Source organism: Callorhinchus milii, unplaced genomic scaffold (assembly GCF_018977255.1).
Source record: "Callorhinchus milii isolate IMCB2004 unplaced genomic scaffold, IMCB_Cmil_1.0 Scaffold3, whole genome shotgun sequence".
NCBI classification, from domain to species: domain Eukaryota; kingdom Metazoa; phylum Chordata; class Chondrichthyes; order Chimaeriformes; family Callorhinchidae; genus Callorhinchus; species Callorhinchus milii.
The window spans coordinates 22,775,801-22,803,725 of NW_024704744.1; the positions used below are offsets into that span (position 1 = coordinate 22,775,801).

At 39.6% G+C, this 27,925-nt stretch overlaps 2 protein-coding genes across 4 annotated transcripts in view; both read right to left on the reverse strand.

The window, feature by feature from the left end:
* The window catches only part of tmem214 (transmembrane protein 214), a 29,560-nt gene extending 12,353 nt beyond the window's left edge, over positions 1 to 17,207 (reverse strand). Inside the window, exons 1-9 of the mRNA XM_042332800.1 lie at positions 16,935 to 17,207; positions 15,984 to 16,134; positions 13,948 to 14,082; positions 10,917 to 10,999; positions 8,819 to 8,921; positions 3,545 to 3,626; positions 2,690 to 2,791; positions 2,110 to 2,251; positions 1,631 to 1,722 (exon numbers count right to left, since the gene is read on the reverse strand). Coding sequence (XP_042188734.1) covers positions 1,631 to 1,722; positions 2,110 to 2,251; positions 2,690 to 2,791; positions 3,545 to 3,626; positions 8,819 to 8,921; positions 10,917 to 10,999; positions 13,948 to 14,082; positions 15,984 to 16,134; positions 16,935 to 17,207 — 1,163 coding nt within the window. The remainder of the gene's footprint in view (positions 1 to 1,630; positions 1,723 to 2,109; positions 2,252 to 2,689; positions 2,792 to 3,544; positions 3,627 to 8,818; positions 8,922 to 10,916; positions 11,000 to 13,947; positions 14,083 to 15,983; positions 16,135 to 16,934) is intronic.
* A 2,823-nt stretch (positions 17,208 to 20,030) lies between these two features.
* The window catches only part of mapre3b (microtubule-associated protein, RP/EB family, member 3b), a 55,333-nt gene continuing 47,438 nt past the window's right edge, over positions 20,031 to 27,925 (reverse strand). For all 3 annotated transcript variants that reach the window (XM_042333413.1, XM_042333412.1, XM_042333411.1), the window contains one exon: positions 20,031 to 20,285. In XM_042333413.1, coding sequence (XP_042189347.1) covers positions 20,046 to 20,285 — 240 coding nt within the window. In that variant the 3' untranslated portion in view covers positions 20,031 to 20,045. The remainder of the gene's footprint in view (positions 20,286 to 27,925) is intronic.

The window sequence follows — 27,925 nt, forward strand, 5'->3', positions numbered from 1 at the left end:
CAGTCAATTCACTTTACAGTGTGTTCTGTGAAGCGCTTTGGGACGTCCTCCTGACGTGAAAAGCGCTATATCAAATGCAAGGATTATTATTATTATTATTATTTTTCACATTTCACCAGTGCTCAAATATACAATACAAAACTACATTTGCAGCCTTTCAAATTGGAGGGACGTCCCAAGGAGCAGGACAATCAGGGATTTGGACACGAACCGGGGGGGGGGTTGAGAATAGGGAGGGTGGAGGGCAGGAAGAGTGGCAGAAGAGGAGGGTATTGAGACGTGCCTTGAAGGAGGCGACAGAAGGAGAGAGGTGAAGGGAATGTGAGATGAAGTTCTAAAGGGACAAGTTTCAACTTTGAGCCCCAAAAAGTTGTTCTGGCATATTTTACTACTGCTGGAGTATTTCTACATTTTAAAATAAAGGCAGAAGTAGGATTTATTTTTTAAAAGATTGTCAAGAGGCAACAATAACCCAGGTGATAGTTGGTTACTTAACTTGGACTGTCAGCAGAAAAGTAGATGAAATGAGATCAAATATAAATTGAACAATGAGGTAAGATTTGATTAGATTGCGTTTTCCACATGCACCTTATATCAGGGATTTATGGACCAGGCTCCCCACCAAAGTAGTTAATGTTGTTTCAATACAATTTAATACGGCGTGAAAATCTTTCTTTCAGATAAAATAGGGGCAGGGGAGAGAGAGAGAGGAAGTAAAGTTAAGTAGATCAGAGAAACGTAAACATGTAGGAATAGGCTTGATGGGTTGAATATCCTTTTCTAGTTCCCTTGTTTATTTGCCATTCTCCTTCATTTTGCGCAGTAAGGATTTTTTATTGAGCAGCTTCTTACAATATTAAAAGTCTTTCACAGCAGTAACATGCTACTGAGTGAAGCTGAACCTACAGATATATTAGGTGCTTATCTACTAGCTGTGAAAAGGTCCACAATTAACACTGAACTGTATTTTACAGATTACTCATTTAAACAATATTAAGAGTAACAGTATTCTACATAAACAGGCATTGTAATTTTCAAAATGTATATAGCAATATTCACATTAAAGCCCACCTCAAAGTATTTGATGCATGATTACTGCAGAAACCAAGCAGGCAAATAAAATACTTAACAGAATATACTGAATCTGAGGAGCAACTTGGAAGCAGTCAGTGCTCTCTCTATTTGGTTTATTTTTGTGAGTTTGGTTGCGATTAAAAAGGGTTGCACCCCACTACTGGGCTGGATTCAATTACTTCAACTATGTGCTATTACAATATCCCCAACCAAGCCCCACCCAAAAAAAATCACAATTTTTTAAAAAAATGTTGTACCCAAGTTTAACATGACTGCATCAAAGTGATCAAAAACGTATTTTGTGAATGCAAACCCCCCCCCCCATGCCCCATCATAAAAGCCCTCCTTAGAACAATGTCCTTAGAGTTTCAAACATTAATACTGTACCACTAGAATATATTGTATTTAAATCAAAACTAGTTGGGCGTTCATTAATTTCTTGTGTGAATATCTTTTTTAAATACTGTATTTAAGAAGAGAAACTAATGCACCATAAAGGGTAGCTATTTCAACCAAAGGCCACCAGTACTAGATTCTCTGTACAAGAGTAACTTACCTTGATTGCGCCAAATGCTTTGTGTACAGCTGTCTCCAGACGCTGAAGCTATGAGAATCCTTGTTCAGGCACTCCACCATACATTGCAAGAGCTAAAAGTCGAGAAGAGAAAACATTCATAATTTTAAAAAAAATCATGTCATGTCTAATTACGTTTATTCCACCCCTCCATACACTGGAATATGGGTCAGACTGGCATTCCTGGTGTAGTCTTCTTTTTACTGGAGTGTTTTTGTTTCCCCTCCTAACTCTCAGAAGACTGTGGCAAACTCTCCACTCAACCCCACTGAGCAGCAGCAAATTCAGCACGGCCCAGGAATTGAACCAACTAGCTCCTGGACCTATCGACTACCCCATCAGGAGTGACCCCATAAATGCTTTAGTATCAATTGTGCATGGGTTCTGTTAGCATACCTGCAGAAGAATATTGGGATAGCAATGCCTAACAATAAGACGCAACATTCAGTCATGTCACTTACCTCTTTTTTCATGTCTGCAGGGCAGTTGGGAGTTGCTCTGGACAGGAAGGAAGGGAAGTAGGTGTGCAGGGTAGATTCAGGTTTAGCACCAAATGCCAAAACTTTCAGTCTAGGATAAAGGTGGCGCAATTGATCCTGCAAACTGAAACCACCACAAATCAGAAAATCACAATGAAACTGCTCTCGTCAGCAAAACCAGCTAAGATTCGAATTCCTAGCATAGCAAAATGTTAACACTTATTCACATACAATTCAGTCATTATCTCCATAGATCAGCCAAGATAGATGGGGGGAAAAAGAGCTACACAGAAGGGAGAGTGGCAACCATTTACCAGCTACATTGTGAACAAACTAAAGCATAAAAACAGGGATTTCACCAGTTGCTGGCAGGTTTGTTACATGTACAGTAGGCTCCAGTAATTCATTAGGTTAAGGGAAAAGGGCTTAGTGACGAATCAGGGATATGTATAAATACAGTCGGGATATTGACAGCAATGACGACTTAAGCGGTAGTTACAAATTAAGCCAGCGGTCAAGTTATTAGGAGTTTACTATATTGACTTTAAACATTCAAACTTACTTAGGTGAAAGAGAATTATTGGGCATAAAAGCAAAATCTAGCAGAGGAAAGAAGTCCTTTGGTCCAATTATTCCAAATCCTTTGATCAGATTAGAATGCATCCTGAAAAACAAGAATTGCAGTAGAAAGATATCACAACAAACAGCAGGTTATCCCTTGAGTAAACCTCAATTATTGCAATTGCACAAAACTGTCACCCAAGGGCAAGTGAAGGATGCTGTGTGTGAAAGTAAGCAAAGGAAGACTTCACAAAGTGTATTGTCTTTTCATCTCTACACCCAAGTTTGAATAAAGTCTCAGCTGATCGACAAAATTATGATAATTAAGTTTGAAACTGAAGAGTAGGGTAGAATAATTTGAATTATCGGTATTAACATATCAGATGAAGGCCTTATCTTGAAGAAAATCTTGAGTAATGCTTGATTGTTATCAGTCCCACTGAACGTTTATTGCTATAAGGTTATATCAAAACATTTCTGAAGGAAATAAATGTTTATTGAGGACCTGTGCAGTCTTTTTCTTACTCTACACTGTGGAAAGATCAAGCTATCATTACATCTGAGGATTCAGAAGACAAGTTATAAACTAAAGTTTGCTTTAGTTACTTATACCTCTCCTTTCTTTCCTCTTCCCTATTAGAGTTGGAATGATGATCAGGTCATCTGTTGTTCTACTATTACACTATTAACTGTAAAAAGGAACTGGTTAATTTCCCTTGGTGGTTTGCAATTCACAATTTCAATACTAATGGAAAACACTGAAACATTCAGCTGAACTATACAATGCATGTAATGTGGAGCTCACCAAGTGATATAGGCTTGGAATGTTTTATTACAGGATTCTGTGTATACTCACATTAGTAGTTTGTCCAAGTAACTTATGGCATAGGATGATAGAGATTTGATGCCCAATACAGGAAGCATGATTCCAAGCCAGACTAAAGTAGAAAGAGAGTGAGATAAAAANGTTGGACCAGAAATGTTGCACAAGAATTTTATAAAATCAAACATGTGGATGTGTTGATGCACCCCAATGATTGATGGTTTGAGCAGTAGAGCTAAATAATAATAATAATCATAATAGCTCCTGGGCCCTTTGCTCCCGCTGCTGGAGCAGAGAGCCCAGCGGCGTGAGGAGGGAACTGAATTCTATTAAAGAATTTGGTGAGAGTGAGAATTCGGTGCAGAAGGGGAAAGAGGTGCAGAATTATAAAATGTATAATATTTATATTAAAATAATATAAAACATGTCTGACAATACGGCAGGGCAGCTGAGCCTGGTTGCATGCACAATGTGTGCCATGTGGGAACTCCAGGGTGCTTTGTGTGCCCAGACACATGTGTAGGAAGTGCCTCCAGCTGCTTGAGCTCAGAGTTTCTGAGCTCGAGGAGACGCTGGTGTCACCACATAGCATACGGGAGGCTGAAGAGTTCATGGATTGAACTTTTCAGGGAGTGGTCACCCCACAGCCACAGAGGGTTCAGAAGGAGAGTCAGTGGGTGACCACCCGGCACGGTAGGAAGAGGGGACAGGCAGTGCAGAAATCCACTGAGAGTGGCACTCACAAACCAGTTCTCTGTACTGAATACTGGGGAGGGGAGTCAAAAGTAAATGGATGCACAAGAGACAGGGAAGAGTGTCAATGCAATTGTCATTGGGGACACAATGGTGAAGGGAGTTGACAGGTGTTTCTGCAACCAAAGACGTGAATCTCGCATGGTGTGTTGCCTCCTTGGTGCAAGGGTTGAAGACATCACGGAACAGGTGCAAAATGTTCTACGGGAGGAAGGGAAACATCCAGAAGTTGTGGTCCATGTTGGGATCCATGCCGTAGGGGAAAAAAGGTATGAGATCCTCCAGGGAGAGTATCAAAAGCTACGGAAAAAGCTCAAAGGTGGTGATCTCTGGGTTACTCCCAGTGCTTCGTGCAAGTGAATATTTGTGGAGTCCTGTAGCTCAGTGGTTAGAGCACTCGCTTTGCAAGTGAGAGACCGGAGTTCAATTCCAGGCAGGGCGAAACCTTGGGCAAGTTTCCTTACTCCACACGCCTAATAATAATCCCTCCAAAAACCCCAAAAACAATAATAAATTGGTCATTTTCAATCTACGACTGTTTGTGGGACATTGCTGTGCGCAATTGGCTGCCGCGTTCGCCCACAAATATACAGTCAATTCACTTTACAGTGTGTTCTGTGAAGCGCTTTGGGACGTCCTCCCGACGTGAAAAGCGCTATATCAAATGCAAGTATTATTATTATTATTATTATTATAAAACAGCAGGATCAAACACATGAATGGAGAATTTGGCTGGAGAAATGGTGCCTGGATGATTGGGACCTGTACAAGGTGGATGGTTTACACCTGAACAGGGCTGGGACCAATGTCCTCACAGGGAAGTTAACTAGTGCTGTGGTGAAGAGTTTAAATTAATTTTGAGAGGGGGAGGGAATGAGGATGTAGCATTAGAGAGGATAAATAAGTTACATAGAGGGATGGGAGAGATGAAAAGCAATGTAATCAGGAGTAATTCAGAAAAAGGAGGGATTAGATGGGGGAGAAATGCAGAACAGATTAAGTTGGTCTTGGAGTACATGTGCATAAATGCACGAGTGTGACAAATAAGATTGGTGAGCTGCAGGCTCAAGTTGCCATGTGGGGTTATGATATAGTGACAATAATGGAGACCTGGCTCAAACAAGGGCAGGAATGGGAGCTGAATATTCCTGGTTACAATGTATTCAGGGGGGATAGGGAAGGAAAAAAAGGAGGGGGTGTGGCAATATTGATTAAAGATTTAGTTACAGCCCTGGAAAAGGGTGATGCGTTAGAGGGTCCAAAAACAGAATCTATTTGGTTAGAGTTAAGCAGCTGTTGCTCTGTTAGGTGTATACTATAGACCACCAAATAGTGGGAAGGAGATAGACAGGCAAATCTGCAAGCTAATTTCAGAAAGATGCTAAACCAATAGAGCAGTGATAATGGGGGACTTCAATTATCTTAACTTAGACTGGTAAAATAACAGTGTAAAGGGCAAGAAGGGGGAAGGATTCCTGAAATGTGTGCAGGATAACTTTCTGGATCAATATGTTTCCAGCCCAACGAGGAAGGACAGTGCTAGATCTAGTTCTGAAGAATGAAGTGGGAGAGTGGAGAAGGTTTCAGAAGGCGAGCATCTGGACAACAGTGATCACAACATCATTAGGTTTAGAGTACTTATGGAAAGGGACAAGTGGCAATCAAAGTTGAACATACTCCATTGGAAGAGGGCTAATTTCAATGAGTTAAAAAAAGACCTAGCCAAGGTGGACTGGAAAGAAAGATTGGCAGGTAAAACAGCTAAAGAGCTGTTTTAACTTCAAGGAGATAGTTCGGGGACAGAACAAATACATTCCCACAAATGGGAAAGATAGGGCATCCAAACCTCCCTGGATGAATGAAGAAATTGGGATCAAAATAAAACAGAAAAAGGAGGCTTATGATAAATGTCAGGTCCAAAATACAGAAGATAATCAAATATAGAAAATACAGAGGAGAATTGAAGAAGGAAATAAGAGGGGGAAAGAGATGGTATGAGAAAAGATTAGCGGGTAACATAAAAGGATACCTTAAGGTATTTTATAAGCATATAAAGAATAAAAGGTGAGTCAAAGATATGATGGGTCGAATTAGGTATCAAAGAGGATATCTTCTTGTGAAGGCGGAGGGCATGGCTGACGTACTGAATGAGTACTTTGCATCTGTCTTCACAAAAGCCAATGCCACAGTATTGGAGGAGAGGGTAGAGAAATTGGATAAGAATAAACCAAGAGGAGATGGGCTTTATAAAAAGGTTGTCGCTGCTCAAGGTAGATAAGTCACCGGTCCGGACGGATGCATCCTAGGTTACTGAGGGAAGTAAGGGTGGAAATAACGGAGGCTCTGGCCACAATCTTTCAATCCTCCTTGGACACTGAGGTGGTGTCAGAGGACTGCAAATGTTACTCCCCTATACAAAAAGGGGCAGAAGGATAAACCCAGGAACTACAGGCCAATCAGCCTAAGATCAGTAGTGGGAAAACTTCTTGAGACTATAATCCGGGACAAAATAAATTTTCTCTTAGAAAAATATGGGCTAATAAAGGACAGCCAACACAGATTTGTTAAAGGCAAATCATGTCCAACAAACCTGATAAGAGTTTTTTGATGAAGTAACGGAGAGGGTGGACGAAGGTAGTGCAGTTGATGTAGTTTATACGGCTTTTCAAAAGGCATTTGATAAAAGTACCACACAAGAGACTTCTAAGCAAAATAGAAGCCCATGGTATTAAAGGGACAGTGGCAACATGGAGACAGAACTGGCTGGGAGACAGAAAGCAGAGAGTGGTGTTGAAAGGTTGTTTTTCTGACTGGAGGAAAGTGTGCAGTGGTGTCCCCCAGGGGTCAGTATTGGGACCACTGCTGTTTTTGATCTACATAAACGACCTGGATTTGGGTATCAGGAGTACAATTTCCAACTTTGCAGATGATAATAAACTAGGAAAAGTAGTAAACAGTGAGGAAGATAGTAGTTGACTGCAAATGGACATAGACAGACTAGTAAAATGGGCAGACACGTGGCTGATGAAGTTTAATGTGGAGAAATGCGAAGCGATGTATTTTGGGTGGAAGAATAAGGAGAAGCTAAATGGTACAATCTTAAAGGAGGTGAAGAAACAGAGAGACCTGGGGTTCATGTAAGTAAATCTTTGAAGGTGACAGGATAGGTAGATAAAGCTGTTAAAAAAATATGGGATACTAGGCTTTATAAATAGGGGCACAGAATACAAAAGTCAGAAAGTTATGATGAACCTTTATAAAACACTGGTTAGACCTCAGATAGAGTGCTGTGTTCAGTTTTGGGCACTACACTTTAGGAAGGATGTCAAGGCAATGGGAGAGGGTGCAAAGGAGATTTACCAGGATGGTATCAGGAATGAGGGACTTCAGTTATCAGGAGAGGCTAGAGAAGCTAGGATTATTCTCCTTGGAGCAGAGAAGGTTAAGAGGCGACGTAATAGAAGTTTTCAAAATTATGAGGGGATTCAATAGAGTGAACAAGGAGAAACTATTTCCACTGATGGGTGAGGAGAATTTTTTTCACAGCGAGTTGTTCGGATCTGGAAAGCGTTGCCTGAAAGGGCGGTGGAAGCTGATTCAATAACAAATTTTAAGAGAGTAGATAATTATTTGGGGAGGACAAGTTTGCAGGGCTATGGGGAGAGAGCAGGGGAGTGGGATTGAATTGGATAGCTCTTTTCAAAGAGCCGGCACAGGCATGATAGGCCAAATGGCCTCCTTCTACACTGTATAATTCTATGATTCTAATACTGATATAATACTACTAATAATGATAATTGTTATAGGTCAGCTGGTTCCAAAATCTCGGTAGGCTAGGGGAGCTGGCCATTTTAAGAGTCGGAAACAGGTTTGTAAATACCGGAATCTGGATGTACCGCATTTCTAGGTTGTGCATGTCAATGGTAGACTAGGAATACAAGAGAAAATGACTAGTGAAGGGACATATAATAGGGTTTCCCTATAATACAGAGCAACCTCATTGTAACACAGTACTAAGTGATCCATATGATCCCATATCTGGTTTTGCTGTGCATGGTTATAACTGGCTAGCATATATGAAGCATGATGGCTAGTTTAAACACTAAAACAAAATGGCCCCAGTTCCATGTTGGTGAGTCACAATATTTTGTCCTGATTTTCATGAATGTACATTGCAGGATGTAATCTCGCCAGCAATCTGATGACCCGGAAGTCAGAGAGTTTTAGAGCAGGAAGCTAAAAAGGCTGACTTCTAAAGTCATTAGATCGACACCACTTCCTGCTTTAGACACATGCAGCAAATTATGTATAAGGCAGACTAATGAATCAGAAACTGGCCGTTTCAGCGTAAAAAGTTGGCCGTCAAGCAACCAACCGTCTGTATATTTGCGCAATGAACAGGATCCACTGTGCAAGAAAATTTGTGCTCCAGTGAAGTACGTATAGCAAAACTGCTCTGTATTATTGGTTTTGAATCACATTATGTCAGCCAAAACCGATCATCAACTTTGAGTTTGACCTTTCCCTAAACCTCTCCACACCAAAGCTCCTTACCTTTCAATCCTTCTGACAAGTCTGTACCAGCCTGCCCCAATGCCCACATGATGGTCAGGCATTTAACTGGCCGGTTCTGATGGGACCTCAGCAATTCCATGTGCTGAAAGATATTAAATGATTACTCTTTTAAAAAAGTAAATTAAACACTGCGCTGGTTACAAGGAAAAAAACAATCAGATAGCTCTTAAAAGTTAATAAGGTAATGTTTTGAGAGATTAAACAACTGTAACACTCAACTTGATACAATCTTTTACTCAAGAATCTACATTCATATCGTCCCCAAAATTATTGAATCTAACAGTCTCAATTAAAAAGGAGAAACAAAATCACCCTTAAGATTTAGACTAGAAACCAGAAGGGGATAGTACTAAGCACAAACAGTCTTATTGGTGAAGTTCAATAAATCTCCCAATTGGTGGTCCTTAGAATGAGTGGCGTAAGTAATTGGACGGGATGTAGTGTATAACATGCAATGAATTTAAAGATAGAAGTAATGGTTGCTCTTGTTTTGAGTTGGTTTAAAATGAGATTTGAAGGAAGGCGAATGGCATACAAGCCTAGAGATATCCTTTTGAATATTTAGTCGGGAGTTCTATAGGGAGTCTTAATGTTGCCTGGGGCAGCCTTGCTGGGCACTCTTCCTCCTCTCCCCAAAGTCTTCTTCCTCATCTGGCTTTGACAACCTATAGAGAGGTACAATTCATAGGCAACTGTTGCCATCCAGTTCCCTTGCCTCAATGACCATTTATAATGAGCCTTTGATCGTCAGCAAGTTGTACAACCGTGTAACTAGTCAACCCTGACCCAAACTTCATCCGACGTGCATGACTGCTGTGTGATGATCTATCACAGAAAGGGTGGGTAGATAGCTAAATTGTACAAGAAAACAGGATCTTAGTTAATTTCCCAATGTTAACCTTCCATCCCCATCTTCAGCTCACACCTGAAGGCCTTCCTCTTTGACCGTGCCTACCATCAACTCCCACCCAAGCTCAGTGTCGTGCTCTGCCACTGTCAAGAGCTCTGGGACACTATCCTCGCTATATAAATGAAAATTGTTATTAAAATTCCCCCTAAACCCAGAATATGGGTAGTGGACTGCAAGCAGTATTTGTGAAAACGATTATTTTCCATGAAAAAGTCAATCCAACTGAAAATAGATTGAATACAAAAATGTAATTAATGTCGAGATTGTAGGTTGAAAGGAAAAAGAACCTAATAACAACAACTTGTGGTTATACAGCACCCTTAACACAGGGTAGCATCTCAGAGCGCTTGACAATGGCGGAGTCTAACACCGAGCCAGGGGGAGAGGGAAGGGGAGGTGACCTTAAGCCCGATCAAGCACGGGGGCAAGGCGGAGGGATTGAGAGAAAGAGCTCCAGAGTTTCAGAGAGGAGTGGCTGAAGACACAGTCGCCGAGGGTGGAGTGGAGGGGACGAGGGACAAGCAGGAGGCTGGAGCCAGCTGAGCGGAGACAGCGGGTGGTGGAGTGAGGTGTAACAACAACAACTTGGATGCTGGACAGCATCTCAGAGCGCTTATTGGATAGGTAGGGAAGTGCGAGGGTATAATAGTTCTGCTCATCAGTCAGCATTCTGTGCATGTCTATTTTTGGTAGATCAAATAGAACCCCTTATAAAGGTGGTAGCTGGGGTCTATAAAATCCCAATCCACCTTATAACAGAGAATGGCCAAGACCAGCTGCTGATCGGTGTTCCCGCATTGGAACATCAGTACTCACAACCAAGGACATCATTGTGCATCTGTGCAGAAAGCCAGCCGGATCCATCATCACACACGGCTCTTGATATCTTGGCTTCAAAACGAGTCAGTGTACTTCAAATCTATCATTGTTCTCACCAGTTTTGAAGCAAAACAACAGGATTTGCAGCAGGACGATAGATTTGAATGTCACAATTTTGGATTTTTAAGAAAGAAAATGTCAGGGTCCACAACTCAATCACATTACAGTATAAACAAACCCACATTATAATGAAGTGTGTTATAACAGGGTTCTACTGTAGTTTGTGAAACCTCAAGATGTCTAGTTTTCAAAACATTTGTAGAATTTGGAGTAATATTCTGTACTTACCTTCCCCAGATTCATTGTTCCAATTTTAGGTGTGTCCAGCAATATAGCTTGAATACAAATTCTGAAGCCATGCAAAGATTCACCTGAAAGAGGCAAGTGATTTATCACTTAAAAAGATGTTCTGATGAAGGAGGCTCCATAGAGTTAAGGAGGGCTACAATGGACTTCTGATTATAACACTATGAGCAGTGTAGTTGGGCACTTCTTTCAACTTTTCTGCATTATGAATATTTTTGAACAAGTGAAGAAAGGTTAAATGATTGACAGAGCAGAAATGAACAGACGTAGGTTAATAAAAGTCTACCTGAATATCTGAAGGGAATGTAATCTAGAATTCATAGTTACAAAACTAATCCCCAAACTAAATATAATCCCATATTTTACATTTCCACCTAAAACTATACTTGATTTAACATCCAGGTAACATTTACAGGTCTAAAGAAAAAGGGAAATAGGCTTTTAAGTCATTCTGAGGCTTATTTTGACTTTTTTGTTAGCCAGATGAATGACATGCAGAAACTCATCACTATGCTCAAGAATAACCAAAATGAGTTCCACATATGCACGTCACCTATACATAGAAATTTGTCTGGAATGGAGTGCAGACTCTCTCCCCAAAGGGACTCAATGTTTATAAATTAGGTGCAGATTGGCAGGAACCAATAATAATAATAATCCTTGCATTTGATATAGCGCTTTTCACGTCTTCTAGACGTCTCAAAGCGCTTCACAGAATATGCTGTAAAGTGAATTGACTGTATATTTGTGGGCGAAACCAAGGCTTAATGTGAGTACTGAGGTACCTATTTTGCCCACAAAATATACAGTCACTTCACTTTACAGTATATTCTGTGAAGCGCTTTGAGACGACTCGAAGATGTGATAACGTGCTATATCAAATGCAAGGATTATTATTATTTACCTCATTGCTTATATTGTAATAACTGTTTGGCAAGCTTCTCATTGCTTGTCTAATTAGGTCCAGCATACTGGTTAGAGCTTTGGCTTCAAGGTTAATAGGAGTAAGAAGAATCCCTCTTCGCAGCAACCAATGGGCCTCTCCATTGGATGTCAGCTCTGACAGGGTGGTCCAACTGGCAACTCTCGGGCCGCATCTGGCACTCAACAGCCAAAATGGTGGACAACCCTGGCTTAGACAATGTGACTCCAAGTCCTGACGTGGGGCTTGAACCCACAACCTTCTACCTAGGAGATGAAAGTGCCACCACTGAGCCAGGCTGACACACGGGATGTGGATATTGATTGAAAGCAGCATCGGGTTCAGCTGTGAGGTGATGCCCTCTACAACCGGCCAATACTCACCTGCTGGGCTCATACTTGAAAAATGGGTGAGGTGCCAGAGGATGCCTGTTGACCCATCCCCCAGACTCCATGATTGTCTTATTATGATTATTATGAAGTGCTTATTGACAATGTGATAAGGTGCTACATCAAATGCAAGGATTATTATTATAGGATTATTATTGTCTTCAGAAAAGGCTTTGCTGTAATACAGTCACATGAATTTTTTTAAAAAAATTAGGTTGCTCAATCCATGACTGTTTGTGAGACGCAGCTGTGCTGCTGCGTTTTGTCCACAAAACATTCAGTCAAGCACTTTACAGCATATTCTGTGCAGCGCTTTGAGACGTCTAGAAGACGTGATAAGATGCTACATCAAATCCAAGGATTATTATTATTAGTCAGTCTACCCTTCAAGTCCTTCCGAGTCAGTCGTCAGCAGGGCCCTGGAGTACTGCGGATCCTCCTTGGCTCACAAACCAGGCTCCCGAGACTGCCATAAAAAAGCCTCAGTAGGTGCATAGCAGATGCCAGTGTGAGAGCACTGCTATCATCTGAGCTCAGGTCCAGGCCTCAACCCACTGAATGGGGCTTCCACTAGTTGGAAGTGCAGAGCTTATCTCTCTGCATGCCAATCAAGGAATATATTAAGTCATGGATACCAACCGGCAGGCTTTCCTGGAACTGGACACTATGCGTTCCAGCAGCTGTTAACTCCAGCCTTAAAAATTCCTCATCAGCAATTTGACAAATTTGCCTTTAGCGTGGTGGGAGGACCTTTACAGGACATCTTTCACAATTATACTTTTCTCAAAATCTAAATTATTTCTCACTAGATCTTTCTTTACATACCATGGACTGGGGTATTAAGAAATAAATGGGAATTCTATTTCCATTGGGCCTTTTCAAAGAATAAAAAAAATGCAGGATTCATTTTGTTGGCACTTACTGCAGTTATAACAGTAAAAAGCTGACTATGGCAAATATTTTTGCAATGGCATTTAGTAGTAATATTTGGCACATCACCCAAATGCTCACTACATCGTACTGCATCAGCTAGTTTACAGTGTCTGGATACTATTATGCTGTCTTGAACAGAATGAGCTAGAGATAAGATAGCACAGCTCACAGGACTTGAGAAACTGTATGCTGCCGAGTTAACACTTCAAAATGACTGGTTTCCCTTCACAAATATAAATCTAACAAGTCCACTGAGCCACACTTAGAGTCAGTAATCAGAACATCATACTGTTTGGCCTTTATCCAAATAACAGAAAAATTAGTCCATAGTAAGAGATCAAATAAATGCAAGGTGACAGGAGTGGTTTGATCATGGCAGGACACCCTGCACACATTTAGACAAGGCAGATCAGTTTGATAATGTAATTACATTTTTAGAGGAAATAAAACCTTTAGGGAATACAAAGAAAAGTGGATCTAATGCATATGGATTTTTAAAAAGGTACGGAGTGCCACATAAGAGACCTGTTGCAAAAAATGAGGGATTGACGGAATGGACATTGGGAACAGATAAGGAGATGGCGAAAGAAAAGCAGAGAGTCAGTAAAGATATATTTTTCAGACTGGCATGATAATAAAGTAGTATAAGCCCTTACATACTTAAAATGACTCATTAAAATCACCCCCTCCCCCCAGTGTGCCAAGAGGAGAAAATTAGAAGTAAAAATACAAGTAGGCTAGACCAGGTATATAAAATCTAGTTACTTACCTGAAGTCTTATCCTGTTCACGCAACATTGTGTAAATGCAATGGTCAAAGAAGTGCTCCAGGGTATCACCTGCTTTTGTTAACAGTGATTTAATAATGTTCCGAAGCTCCTTCCCAGCAAGGTTGTATGGATAGTCTGCAAATAAAGGGAATTTTAAGAAACGTTGAAAATAAAAATTCTTGGCTACTGCAAGGCTGTTTAAGTTACAAATGCAAGTACTGCTTTATGGAGATAACACATTTTCATGAATTGTGAATGAAGAATTTATTTCCCTTAGCAGCAACCCAATCAGAATAGAGTATTGTGAAGCATTGGAAAGTACCCTTTACTACTCTAGAGCCTGTGGGCCTATATTGCAGTTTTAAACTGCCCCCACCCTCTGGCACACCATCATGCAGTTCCTCCGCCTCGCCCCCTGCCTGGTTTCCTTCAAGACCCTCTTCTTTGATCGTGCTTTCGATCATCCGGCTCCGCCCGCCGCCCTCCCCAATCACTACCCCCAGCTCGGGACTGAAACACTGACTGTCCAGCACCTTGGGACTTCCTCCTGACGTGAAAAGCACTATACAAATGTAATTTTGTTGTTGTTAAAGCAACTCAAACTACATAAATAGATGCAAAAAAAAATGAACACCACAATTGAATTCAAAAAGGCAGACAGTTTACTTTAACATATTCTTCAGATATAACAGCCTGGGACCTTAGACCTACCCTCGAGTGAATTGCAAATTTGTTACCCTAATTTTCATAATTCACGTTGAACAAAAACGTAATAGGGAAAAACAAATAGGCGTTTTTGGCGAAATGTTATTGTAATAGACTATTATTACAAAGAACTCTTAATTACAATGATCTCGCCTACAACAACAACTTGCATTTATATAGCACCCTCCAAGCTGGGCAATGTCTCAGAGTGCTTGAACCTACCCTGTAGACTTAAGGTTTCCTTAATCTTTTAGCTTTAAGGGCTTTTGTTTATTTACTCACAGGCAGTGCTGTTTTATGCTATTACACATTAAGATTTAAAAACAAATGAAACCAAAATACAAAATCAATTTAAAGAAATGAGCCTTTGGTCAGTCTCTGCAACAGTAAGCAACAATTTAGCATCCAAGTCCTCTCTCACGATCATGGCATCAGAGCTCATAACCAAGTAACAACTTCAACTTATATAGCTCCCCTCACATAAGATAGCGTCCTAGAGCTTGATATTAACTCACTTGCTCTCTTCTCCCTCCCCCCACCGCAAATCTTCTGACAAAAATTTGAACATGAGAGCAATTTCGTTTTAGAAAATGTTGGAAGATAAGAAGGTACTTTTTTGTCAGCCAAACAAGAAATAAATATACACATCTCCCAACAAGCTTTTTCTCCCTTTCCAAGAAAATAGGTTAAAACCAAGAATAACCTTGACCGATTATGCAAAAACAATTGCTCAGTGAAGCCAACACAGATGCCCCAAGAACAATTATAAACCAGTTGTTTCATCAAAGTGTTCAGATGAAGGCACTAGAATCAATTCTAGTCACAGTTTTTTCGTGGCGGGTTAACGCCATTTTAGATTCACATTATAACTGGTCCACAAAAGGCGGCCACTAGTCCGCTTCTGACTCAAGTCACTGCTGACTTCATGTTTGGCTTCTGGGTTAGCCAACTCCCTCCCTGCAAGTAGCCACCTGCAACAACTCACAAACATTTCTAGCACTAGAAGTTCCTCCATGTTTATAGGACATCTGTATTACAAACAGGTCTAAGTTCCAATGAGATACGTTGTACTGAGGTTGCCCTTATCTAATATATATGAAATTTATTGGTCGGGTGGGGGCACAGGAGTTTATATATACAAATTTGAGCTTCATTCAGCTATCAGCTATGGTCCCAGGCATCTTGACAGATTTTATTAAGGTGATCTAAGCCAAATCCAACACTAAAGAATAAGAATTCCAATGTAATTACAACAAACGATTTATCACATAATAATTCAAGAGTGAACAGAAATGTTTTAGAGTATTATATAAAATTAAATGCCAAATTACCATAAGAATATTGGCTGAGGGTCGGGTCAGTTTCTGGTGCTTGCAGTTTGTAGTTCAGATAGCTAGCCAAATCCTTCACCCAAACAGAGGGATTTCCAGGGAACAGGTTCTGACTTTTATCCAACTGTTCCTGGAGTTCTTTCAAATCAAGCTGGACAGAAGCAAGAGACACAAGATGATTAGATTCAGGTCAACTGCTATTTTAAAGGAAAGTAAAACTGGTCTCTCTCACAGTTAATTGGGTTTATATTTCTCTCTTAATCCAAATTTACCCCTGAATTATACATCTCTCTCCAGGTTTATATTAAAATCTTCAGTTCAATAACGGGTCAGAATAATCAGCTATATTTATGGAACACAATTTTGTGTTTTTCTTAAATTAAATGCAAAAAATACATTAACACCTGGAGAAAAATATTGGATTATAAAAACAAAACGTACTGCATTCATAATTAAAGCTACTAGAAAATCAGTCTTTGTACATTGCCAACTTGTTTAACACACCGTTAGAGGCCACTGCATAATAATTTAAGTAAAAATATTGCAAATTTATAGATGTTTGATTCAACAGGGAAGATGGCAGAGGCTCACTGTCAAGATATAAATCAAATAATGTTACAGCTGCTGAACCTGTATCCAAAACAGTCCAAACAACTAATGTTAAAAGACAGCTTCTCAATTCTAGTTTGGTTCTTACATCAAATGCCCCACTACTGTATGCTCTGAAGCAGTCGGGCAAATGGCAAGAGAAACTTCAGAAAAATGTTGGATCTGCATGTAATTTGAGCAAGATTTGAGGCTTCTAATAAAAGAAAAAGTTCAATTTTGATACTGGTTAAAGCTGGTTGAATAAAGCAATAGAGGATCCATAATATAACACAAGACTTTCATGAGTTCTTTACAGGCAAATAAAACCATTCTATTGAGATACTATACTTTAGATATACATACAGCTTTAACAGCAGCCTCCAAGGAAGGAAAGGTCCTTGGCTTCTGGCCTGCATCACCTCCACCAACACCACCTCCACCAGCAGCTCCAGGCTTCTTCAATAGCTTTCCTCCCGAGGCTGCTTTATGCTGGTGTTGCTGAGGGCCTGATGTCGGAGGAACTTGCTCTTTGTTCTGCTTCTTTCCCATTTTTTCAAAGCCAAGCTCAAAAATGGTTTCAGCAGGTTTCAAAGGAGCTGTGTGTAAAAATAAATACTGTACAGGACTGTATATCATCTTCAAATACATGCACAAACACAAAATTAAAAAAGTTTGAAAGTCAGCTTGGCAATAAAAATCCATTTCCATCTGGGACAGGGACCGGTGATGTTCCACAGTGGCTGGTTTATGGTATCCCAATATTCAAACTATCCCTAAACAGTATTCATTGATCCAATCCACGTGGCCAATGACCAGTAAAAAGACAGGACTAATGATAATCCTTGTGTTTATTATCTTACTTCAGTGAGACCTCTCAAAGTGCTTCACAGTGTTTACTGTAAAGTGGTGACTTTAATTTGTAGGCACAGTCCCTCTGAACAGGCAGATAGGATCTTGATTTAACTTCTCATCAGAAGGATGGCACCTCCGACAATGCAGCACACTGCACTGGACTGTCAACCAAGACTGCGTTCCAAGTCCCAATGTGGGGATTGAACCCACAATGTTCTGACTCAAGAGTGCTGCCAATCAACACTCTTAGATAGATAGTGAATGAATACTGAATAGCATATTGAGCAACAGATGTCAGAATCAAGTCAACCCTCTGTGGCAGTCTCAGTTCCTGAACCAGGTGGGTCTGCAGTACTCTCGGGCACTGCCGATGACAGCACAGCCATCCTGACTCATGGATAGGACTTGGTTGACCAAAAACAAAAGCACAAGTTGAAATACAATCGGATCTGACAGGACACGCAATTCAATGAAAGTATCCAGTCAACGAGGCTTATCATCACATACAGTACTGGGATCTATCTCGAGGACATCAAATTCCAAGTCAAACAAGATTATTGTGATTACAAAATGAACACAATACAAATCTAGAGCAAGATTAAGATGAAATTTCCCCACGGAGATATAGCATATGTTAGCACAAATTCTCAACCAAAGCTAATGTTACATTATTGGTTAAGAACAGAACTAAAGACATGGACAAGTACTTCACACAATGCTCAACCTGGGACTATCACAAGGCAATCAGCAGCTTGAAAGAGTTGCACAGCACAATGTCTACTTTTCTTATTGCACTGGGACTTAAGATTTGTTTTCCTCTTTCCCCTCTCCCCCAACAGAGCTACACATTATCCACAGCATTGATAGGAAGTCATATGTGGATTCACATGATGCCAAAAGAATTTCTTAAAGAGACAACATCCCTTTGGACATTGCAACAATCCTGTACAAGTATGACCAAATCCCAAAATTACCAGCAGTTATAAAATGTAAGGCAAGGCTGCACTCACTGTTAGGATCTCTTATAGTGGAACTGAAAGCCTTATATTAAAGGGTGAAATGTAATCTTCTAAAGGTTTACAGTACAGTAAACCTCACATAAGTTGCATCAGTTTAGACCATACATTTAATATGACTTGTGCCAAGTCCGAGTTTGTCAAACTTGCATAGAATGTAAACGCGTGAACAGGATTTGGACAGATGTATGACTCGGCTGATTATACGATTTGTACAGATCAGACTTATGCAAGTTTTACTGTAATAGATATTTTATTGTCAAAATTCAAACCAAAGAAAAGCAAGAGTTCCAGAGGTGAAGACAACTGTGTCCAATCACATGCCGCTTTCAGGAGGGGATCTCTGTATGGTTAGAAATGAAAGACATAGAAATGTACATATTAACATGACTATTTTAGTATCATTTTGTTTAACTTAATATGCCATATATTGATGTTTCGTTTGTAATGCAAAAAGTCATGCCCAGATGAGGCTGAACAAACTGCAGATACAAGCTCCTAGCCTGCAATTTAGACTCATTTCCTAGAAAGCGTACGGTGTATCACTTCATTGTGGGTTCACAGAATGAGAAATCTCCATTTGCAATATGCAAGCATTTCATCCAGCAAACAAAAGACACTCGTGCTTCTGCTTAAACTTTTTGAAACTTTCAACAACACTCAGCTTCCACACAAATGTTTGCCTCTGGCAGATATACAAAGTGAAGAGATTTGGGTTAGCAACACATTTATAACTGGAGATGTCACTGTAGTCTTGCTGCACATTGTGTTTAAATAGCACCTTAATCCAGCATTGTCAAACCATACAATCACGAGCACATGTGGCTCGTGAGGGTCTCTGTGTGGCTCGTAGCCACCTCAACTTCAACAGAAAGCACGGGTCTCAGATAATTCCCGCTGACAATTTTCTTACAGACATTTGCGTGGCTAGTTAAATATGTTATACACGCAAGGTAAAAATTACTCTGGTCAGAACTTTTGAATATTGAATTGAAATAGTCATCGAAAATAATTCTTGTCTGAATAACTGAACAACTACAACATCTTGCACTTGTATAGCACCCTCCACACAGGTTAGCGTCTCAGAGCGCTTAACAATGGCAGAGCCTTACTCCATGCTGGGGGGACGGACAGTAAGCACGGTCTTCAGGTGGGACTTGAAAGAGGGGAGAGGGGGGGCAAGGAGGAAGGATAGAGGACGAGTGTTCCAGAGTTTTGGGGCGTAGTGGCTTAAAGCGCGACATCCGATGGTGGGATGGAGGGTGCGAAGGACGAGCAGGAGGCACGGTCAGAGTAATTACAATTAAATTATAATTACCTAACCTGGAACACTCATGTAACTGATAATGCCCCTACCAAGATTAATTAAATTTACACAGAGTTTGATAGATCTGTTCAAATGGGCCTAAACAAAAGTGACATGGTATAGCCTACTCCAACTTTGGCCACTACCATTATTCAGAAATTGGGAGGAATTTAAAAATGCACTTTCACCTTGTTCCTTAATTAGGGAACCAAACTTTTGACTCCATTATGTGGTTCTTATAAGGGCAGAAGAAAATCATCGCAATGTATTGCGATCTCGTCCAACAGCACCCTGTATCTACTACACATAAAAGACGAGCAAAAATGTCAATGTAATCAACACCTCCCGCTTAATAAAAGAATGGTATATAGTAATGACAATATCCACCTCAGTAGCATACAGGATCTCCACAATCTTCTGAATGACAATGGGGTTGTCACTTTCATGTTCTTGGCAGATGAGTTCAATGTCCCTTAGTTTACTGAAGTAAAAATCTCTCTCCTTCTCAAGGCCATCCACAGTCAACTTCAGTTCCATTAGCTTTGGATCAAAAAAAATATTAGAAAGAAAATTACTTCATTTATTTTTTGATTATTAGCAGGAATGTAAACATGGTTGCTTACAAATTACAGTATCTGAAGGGAAACTATTGTTTAGGACAAGTATTATTAACTCTAAATGTATAATCCTAACGAACTGGCAGTAATTATCTTTTTAATTGAAATAATTCTCCATCGTCAATGGAGTTCCATTGTCATTCAGGTAAGTGATTCAGGCTTCACAAGATTATTCAGAAATCGATTATAGACTGCTTTCTTCCTGATTTTGTAAACATTTACAATGTTTTCCTCAGCAAAGTTCATTACAATCAATTGTAGCCAATTGTAATAAAATCTATATTTGCAGCAAATTTATACTGCATCATCATTTAAAAAACTTAATACTTACTGCAGTCTTGATCTGTCAAAGTCATCTCACAATTACTATTAATCCTTGCATTTGTATATCATTGCTGTTTGTGGGACATTGCCGAGTGTAAATTGGTTGCTGAATTTTACTGTGAAGTGTAGTGATATATAGTCACTACACTTCACAGTAAAATTCAGTGAAGTGCTTTGAGACCGCCTCTCAACGTTAAAGGTGCTATACAGTAAAACTCATCTAAGTCGTATCAATCGGGACTGTAACATATAATAGCATAGAATATTACAGCACAGAAGGAGGCCATTCGGCTCATCGTGCCTGTGCTGGTTATTGGAAGAGCTACCCAATCAGTACCACTCCCTTTTCCCATATCCTTGCAAATTTTTCCTTTTCAGGTACCTATCTAATTCCCTTTTGAAATTGGCAGGACAGTTGATTGAGCTGTTAAAAAAGCATATTAAAAAAAACCTGTCCTGCCACCCTCAAAGACCTGTCTTTGTGAACCCTCCCAGGTCTCTCTGTTTTTATACCCGTTTAAAACTGTACCGTTTATTGCCTCTCCTCATTCTTCCTCCAAAAATGCATCTCCTCACACTTCTCTGCATTAAACTTCACCTGCCATGTGTCTGCCCATTTCACCAGTCTATCTATGTCCTCCTGCAGTCTGCTACCATCCTCCTCACTGTTTACCACGTTCCCAAGTTTAGTGTCATCTGCAAACTTAAGTCCAAGTCATTCAAATATATCAAAAGAGCAGTGGACCTAATGCCGACCCCTGGGGTACATCATTGTATACTTCCCTTCAGCCTGAAAATCAACCATTCACCACTAGCCCCTGCCTCCCAGCCAATTTTGTATTCACGCTACCACTGTCCCTTTTATCCCATGGGCTTCAATTCTGCTAACTAGTTTATTATGTGGTACCTTATAAAACATCTGCAAAGTATCTGTTGTATAAAATCTGATTTAATCAATAATCTACACTGTGCATGCTTACTTTAATAAAGCCAATAACTGTGCATGTGTCGACAGGTCAGAACTTAATTTCCTGCGATTCAATGCAACCAATAAGTGCAGTAGCGGTGGGTATTACGAGATGATTTGCTTTTAAAACACAACTAGTGGAAGACATCTAAGTGTTTTTTGATAGAAAACTGAATGGGACCCGGGTGCATGTACGATTTATAAAGATAAGACTATGTGAGTTTTACTGTACCAAATGTAAGAATTATTATTAATAAATCTTGTGAAGTACTTTGATACTTCCTCCCGATGTAAAAGGGCAGTGTATCAAATGCAGGGATTGTTAAATTCAAGGATTATTATATTATTGCTAGGCACAAATTAAAGCCCTTTGCATTTTTGTCAGTTACTAATTATTATAGAACTGCATAAAATTACTGATGAAGTGTTTTCTATCTTTCAATGTTCCACCAAATTAGTTACCACACTATGATTTAGTGGCACATTGAAAGATGGATGTTCTTATTAACTCAGGAAATGCACTTTAAAGTGATACTCTCTTGCTTCACTCTGTATTCTTAAAACAGCTTACAATCCCATGTGATGAGCATTACAAAACTAAAAGAGTGAAGAAATTGTAATGAAATACTTTTTTTTTCCAGAATGAGCATCTAGGGGATTCATTTCATAGATTATCTTCTGATGGAAAACAATTAAGCCTGCATGTTCGGCTGAATTTTTAAAAAACTAAAAACTTGCCTTAATTAAGGTTTAAATTTTTTTGTCAGATGAAGTTTGAGTCAAAAAGCTTTTGTAACATTAATAAAATGTATCCAGGGAAAAGACCAATTTATTTCCATTTCTTGCATATCTTATATCCAATATTGATAAGTATAACCAGCATGATTTACAAATAAAAATACGGCAGTCACTTTTACTCTTTTTAATTAAGTATGGTATGAATTATACAGCATGTCCCTGTTTGAGACCAGTAGAACCGTAATAATTATATTATTATTATTTGAAGTACCTTGAAGAATCATTATTGAAATTTCTTCAATAAATATAATTATCCTGAAATGAAAACTGGGGTTACATGCATACACAATCACTTTGATGCGATTGAATAATAAAACAAACAGCAGTTTCTTTAACTCTGTAGCACAAAAATTCAAAGTCAGGGCAGTCCCAAATGACCTCATCCTGCTCGGGAGATGATTCATCTGGACCGTGCCTCCTGCTCGTCCTTCGCACCCTCCATCCCACCATCGGATGTCGCGCTTTAAGCCACTACGCCCCAAAACTCTGGAACACTCGTCCTCTATCCTTCCTCCTTGCCCCCCTCTCCCCTCTTTCAAGTCCCACCTGAAGACCGTGCTTACTGTCCGTCCCCCCAGCATGGAGTAAGGCTCTGCCATTGTTAAGCGCTCTGAGACGCTAACCTGTGTGGAGGGTGCTATACAAGTGCAAGATGTTGTAGTTGTTCAGTTATTCAGACAAGAATTATTTTCGATGACTATTTCAATTCAATATTCAAAAGTTCTGACCAGAGTAATTTTTACCTTGCGTGTATAACATATTTAACTAGCCACGCAAATGTCTGTAAGAAAATTGTCAGCGGGAATTATCTGAGACCCGTGCTTTCTGTTGAAGTTGAGGTGGCTACGAGCCACACAGAGACCCTCACGAGCCACATGTGCTCGTGATTGTATGGTTTGACAATGCTGGATTAAGGTGCTATTTAAACACAATGTGCAGCAAGACTACAGTGACATCTCCAGTTATAAATGTGTTGCTAACCCAAATCTCTTCACTTTGTATATCTGCCAGAGGCAAACATTTGTGTGGAAGCTGAGTGTTGTTGAAAGTTTCAAAAAGTTTAAGCAGAAGCACGAGTGTCTTTTGTTTGCTGGATGAAATGCTTGCATATTGCAAATGGAGATTTCTCATTCTGTGAACCCACAATGAAGTGATACACCGTACGCTTTCTAGGAAATGAGTCTAAATTGCAGGCTAGGAGCTTGTATCTGCAGTTTGTTCAGCCTCATCTGGGCATGACTTTTTGCATTACAAACGAAACATCAATATATGGCATATTAAGTTAAACAAAATGATACTAAAATAGTCATGTTAATATGTACATTTCTATGTCTTTCATTTCTAACCATACAGAGATCCCCTCCTGAAAGCGGCATGTGATTGGACACAGTTGTCTTCACCTCTGGAACTCTTGCTTTTCTTTGGTTTGAATTTTGACAATAAAATATCTATTACAGTAAAACTTGCATAAGTCTGATCTGTACAAATCGTATAATCAGCCGAGTCATACATCTGTCCAAATCCTGTTCACGCGTTTACATTCTATGCAAGTTTGACAAACTCGGACTTGGCACAAGTCATATTAAATGTATGGTCTAAACTGATGCAACTTATGTGAGGTTTACTGTACTGTAAACCTTTAGAAGATTACATTTCACCCTTTAATATAAGGCTTTCAGTTCCACTATAAGAGATCCTAACAGTGAGTGCAGCCTTGCCTTACATTTTATAACTGCTGGTAATTTTGGGATTTGGTCATACTTGTACAGGATTGTTGCAATGTCCAAAGGGATGTTGTCTCTTTAAGAAATTCTTTTGGCATCATGTGAATCCACATATGACTTCCTATCAATGCTGTGGATAATGTGTAGCTCTGTTGGGGAGAGGGGAAAGAGGAAAACAAATCTTAAGTCCCAGTGCAATAAGAAAAGTAGACATTGTGCTGTGCAACTCTTTCAAGCTGCTGATTGCCTTGTGATAGTCCCAGGTTGAGCATTGTGTGAAGTACTTGTCCATGTCTTTAGTTCTGTTCTTAACCAATAATGTAACATTAGCTTTGGTTGAGAATTTGTGCTAACATATGCTATATCTCCGTGGGGAAATTTCATCTTAATCTTGCTCTAGATTTGTATTGTGTTCATTTTGTAATCACAATAATCTTGTTTGACTTGGAATTTGATGTCCTCGAGATAGATCCCAGTACTGTATGTGATGATAAGCCTCGTTGACTGGATACTTTATTGAATTGCGTGTCCTGTCAGATCCGATTGTATTTCAACTTGTGCTTTTGTTTTTGGTCAACCAAGTCCTATCCATGAGTCAGGATGGCTGTGCTGTCATCGGCAGTGCCCGAGAGTACTGCAGACCCACCTGGTTCAGGAACTGAGACTGCCACAGAGGGTTGACTTGATTCTGACATCTGTTGCTCAATATGCTATTCAGTATTCATTCACTATCTATCTAAGAGTGTTGATTGGCAGCACTCTTGAGTCAGAACATTGTGGGTTCAATCCCCACATTGGGACTTGGAACGCAGTCTTGGTTGACAGTCCAGTGCAGTGTGCTGCATTGTCGGAGGTGCCATCCTTCTGATGAGAAGTTAAATCAAGATCCTATCTGCCTGTTCAGAGGGACTGTGCCTACAAATTAAAGTCACCACTTTACAGTAAACACTGTGAAGCACTTTGAGAGGTCTCACTGAAGTAAGATAATAAACACAAGGATTATCATTAGTCCTGTCTTTTTACTGGTCATTGGCCACGTGGATTGGATCAATGAATACTGTTTAGGGATAGTTTGAATATTGGGATACCATAAACCAGCCACTGTGGAACATCACCGGTCCCTGTCCCAGATGGAAATGGATTTTTATTGCCAAGCTGACTTTCAAACTTTTTTAATTTTGTGTTTGTGCATGTATTTGAAGATGATATACAGTCCTGTACAGTATTTATTTTTACACACAGCTCCTTTGAAACCTGCTGAAACCATTTTTGAGCTTGGCTTTGAAAAAATGGGAAAGAAGCAGAACAAAGAGCAAGTTCCTCCGACATCAGGCCCTCAGCAACACCAGCATAAAGCAGCCTCGGGAGGAAAGCTATTGAAGAAGCCTGGAGCTGCTGGTGGAGGTGGTGTTGGTGGAGGTGATGCAGGCCAGAAGCCAAGGACCTTTCCTTCCTTGGAGGCTGCTGTTAAAGCTGTATGTATATCTAAAGTATAGTATCTCAATAGAATGGTTTTATTTGCCTGTAAAGAACTCATGAAAGTCTTGTGTTATATTATGGATCCTCTATTGCTTTATTCAACCAGCTTTAACCAGTATCAAAATTGAACTTTTTCTTTTATTAGAAGCCTCAAATCTTGCTCAAATTACATGCAGATCCAACATTTTTCTGAAGTTTCTCTTGCCATTTGCCCGACTGCTTCAGAGCATACAGTAGTGGGGCATTTGATGTAAGAACCAAACTAGAATTGAGAAGCTGTCTTTTAACATTAGTTGTTTGGACTGTTTTGGATACAGGTTCAGCAGCTGTAACATTATTTGATTTATATCTTGACAGTGAGCCTCTGCCATCTTCCCTGTTGAATCAAACATCTATAAATTTGCAATATTTTTACTTAAATTATTATGCAGTGGCCTCTAACGGTGTGTTAAACAAGTTGGCAATGTACAAAGACTGATTTTCTAGTAGCTTTAATTATGAATGCAGTACGTTTTGTTTTTATAATCCAATATTTTTCTCCAGGTGTTAATGTATTTTTTGCATTTAATTTAAGAAAAACACAAAATTGTGTTCCATAAATATAGCTGATTATTCTGACCCGTTATTGAACTGAAGATTTTAATATAAACCTGGAGAGAGATGTATAATTCAGGGGTAAATTTGGATTAAGAGAGAAATATAAACCCAATTAACTGTGAGAGAGACCAGTTTTACTTTCCTTTAAAATAGCAGTTGTCCTGAATCTAATCATCTTGTGTCTCTTGCTTCTGTCCAGCTTGATTTGAAAGAACTCCAGGAACAGCTGGATAAAAGTCAGAACCTGTTCCCTGGAAATCCCTCTGTTTGGGTGAAGGATTTGGCTAGCTATCTGAACTACAAACTGCAAGCACCAGAAACTGACCCGACCCTCAGCCAATATTCTTATGGTAATTTGGCATTTAATTTTATATAATACTCTAAAACATTTCTGTTCACTCTTGAATTATTATGTGATAAATCGTTTGTTGTAATTACATTGGAATTCTTATTCTTTAGTGTTGGATTTGGCTTAGATCACCTTAATAAAATCTGTCAAGATGCCTGGGACCATAGCTGATAGCTGAATGAAGCTCAAATTTGTATATATAAACTCCTGTGCCCCACCCGACCAATAAATTTCATATATATTAGATAAGGGCAACCTCAGTACAACGTATCTCATTGGAACTTAGACCTGTTTGTAATACAGATGTCCTATAAACATGGAGGAACTTCTAGTGCTAGAAATGTTTGTGAGTTGTTGCAGGTGGCTACTTGCAGGGAGGGAGTTGGCTAACCCAGAAGCCAAACATGAAGTCAGCAGTGACTTGAGTCAGAAGCGGACTAGTGGCCGCCTTTTGTGGACCAGTTATAATGTGAATCTAAAATGGCGTTAACCCGCCACGAAAAAACTGTGACTAGAATTGATTCTAGTGCCTTCATCTGAACACTTTGATGAAACAACTGGTTTATAATTGTTCTTGGGCATCTGTGTTGGCTTCACTGAGCAATTGTTTTTGCATAATCGGTCAAGGTTATTCTTGGTTTTAACCTATTTTCTTGGAAAGGGAGAAAAAGCTTGTTGGGAGATGTGTATATTTATTTCTTGTTTGGCTGACAAAAAAGTACCTTCTTATCTTCCAACATTTTCTAAAACGAAATTGCTCTCATGTTCAAATTTTTGTCAGAAGATTTGCGGTGGGGGGAGGGAGAAGAGAGCAAGTGAGTTAATATCAAGCTCTAGGACGCTATCTTATGTGAGGGGAGCTATATAAGTTGAAGTTGTTACTTGGTTATGAGCTCTGATGCCATGATCGTGAGAGAGGACTTGGATGCTAAATTGTTGCTTACTGTTGCAGAGACTGACCAAAGGCTCATTTCTTTAAATTGATTTTGTATTTTGGTTTCATTTGTTTTTAAATCTTAATGTGTAATAGCATAAAACAGCACTGCCTGTGAGTAAATAAACAAAAGCCCTTAAAGCTAAAAGATTAAGGAAACCTTAAGTCTACAGGGTAGGTTCAAGCACTCTGAGACATTGCCCAGCTTGGAGGGTGCTATATAAATGCAAGTTGTTGTTGTAGGCGAGATCATTGTAATTAAGAGTTCTTTGTAATAATAGTCTATTACAATAACATTTCGCCAAAAACGCCTATTTGTTTTTCCCTATTACGTTTTTGTTCAACGTGAATTATGAAAATTAGGGTAACAAATTTGCAATTCACTCGAGGG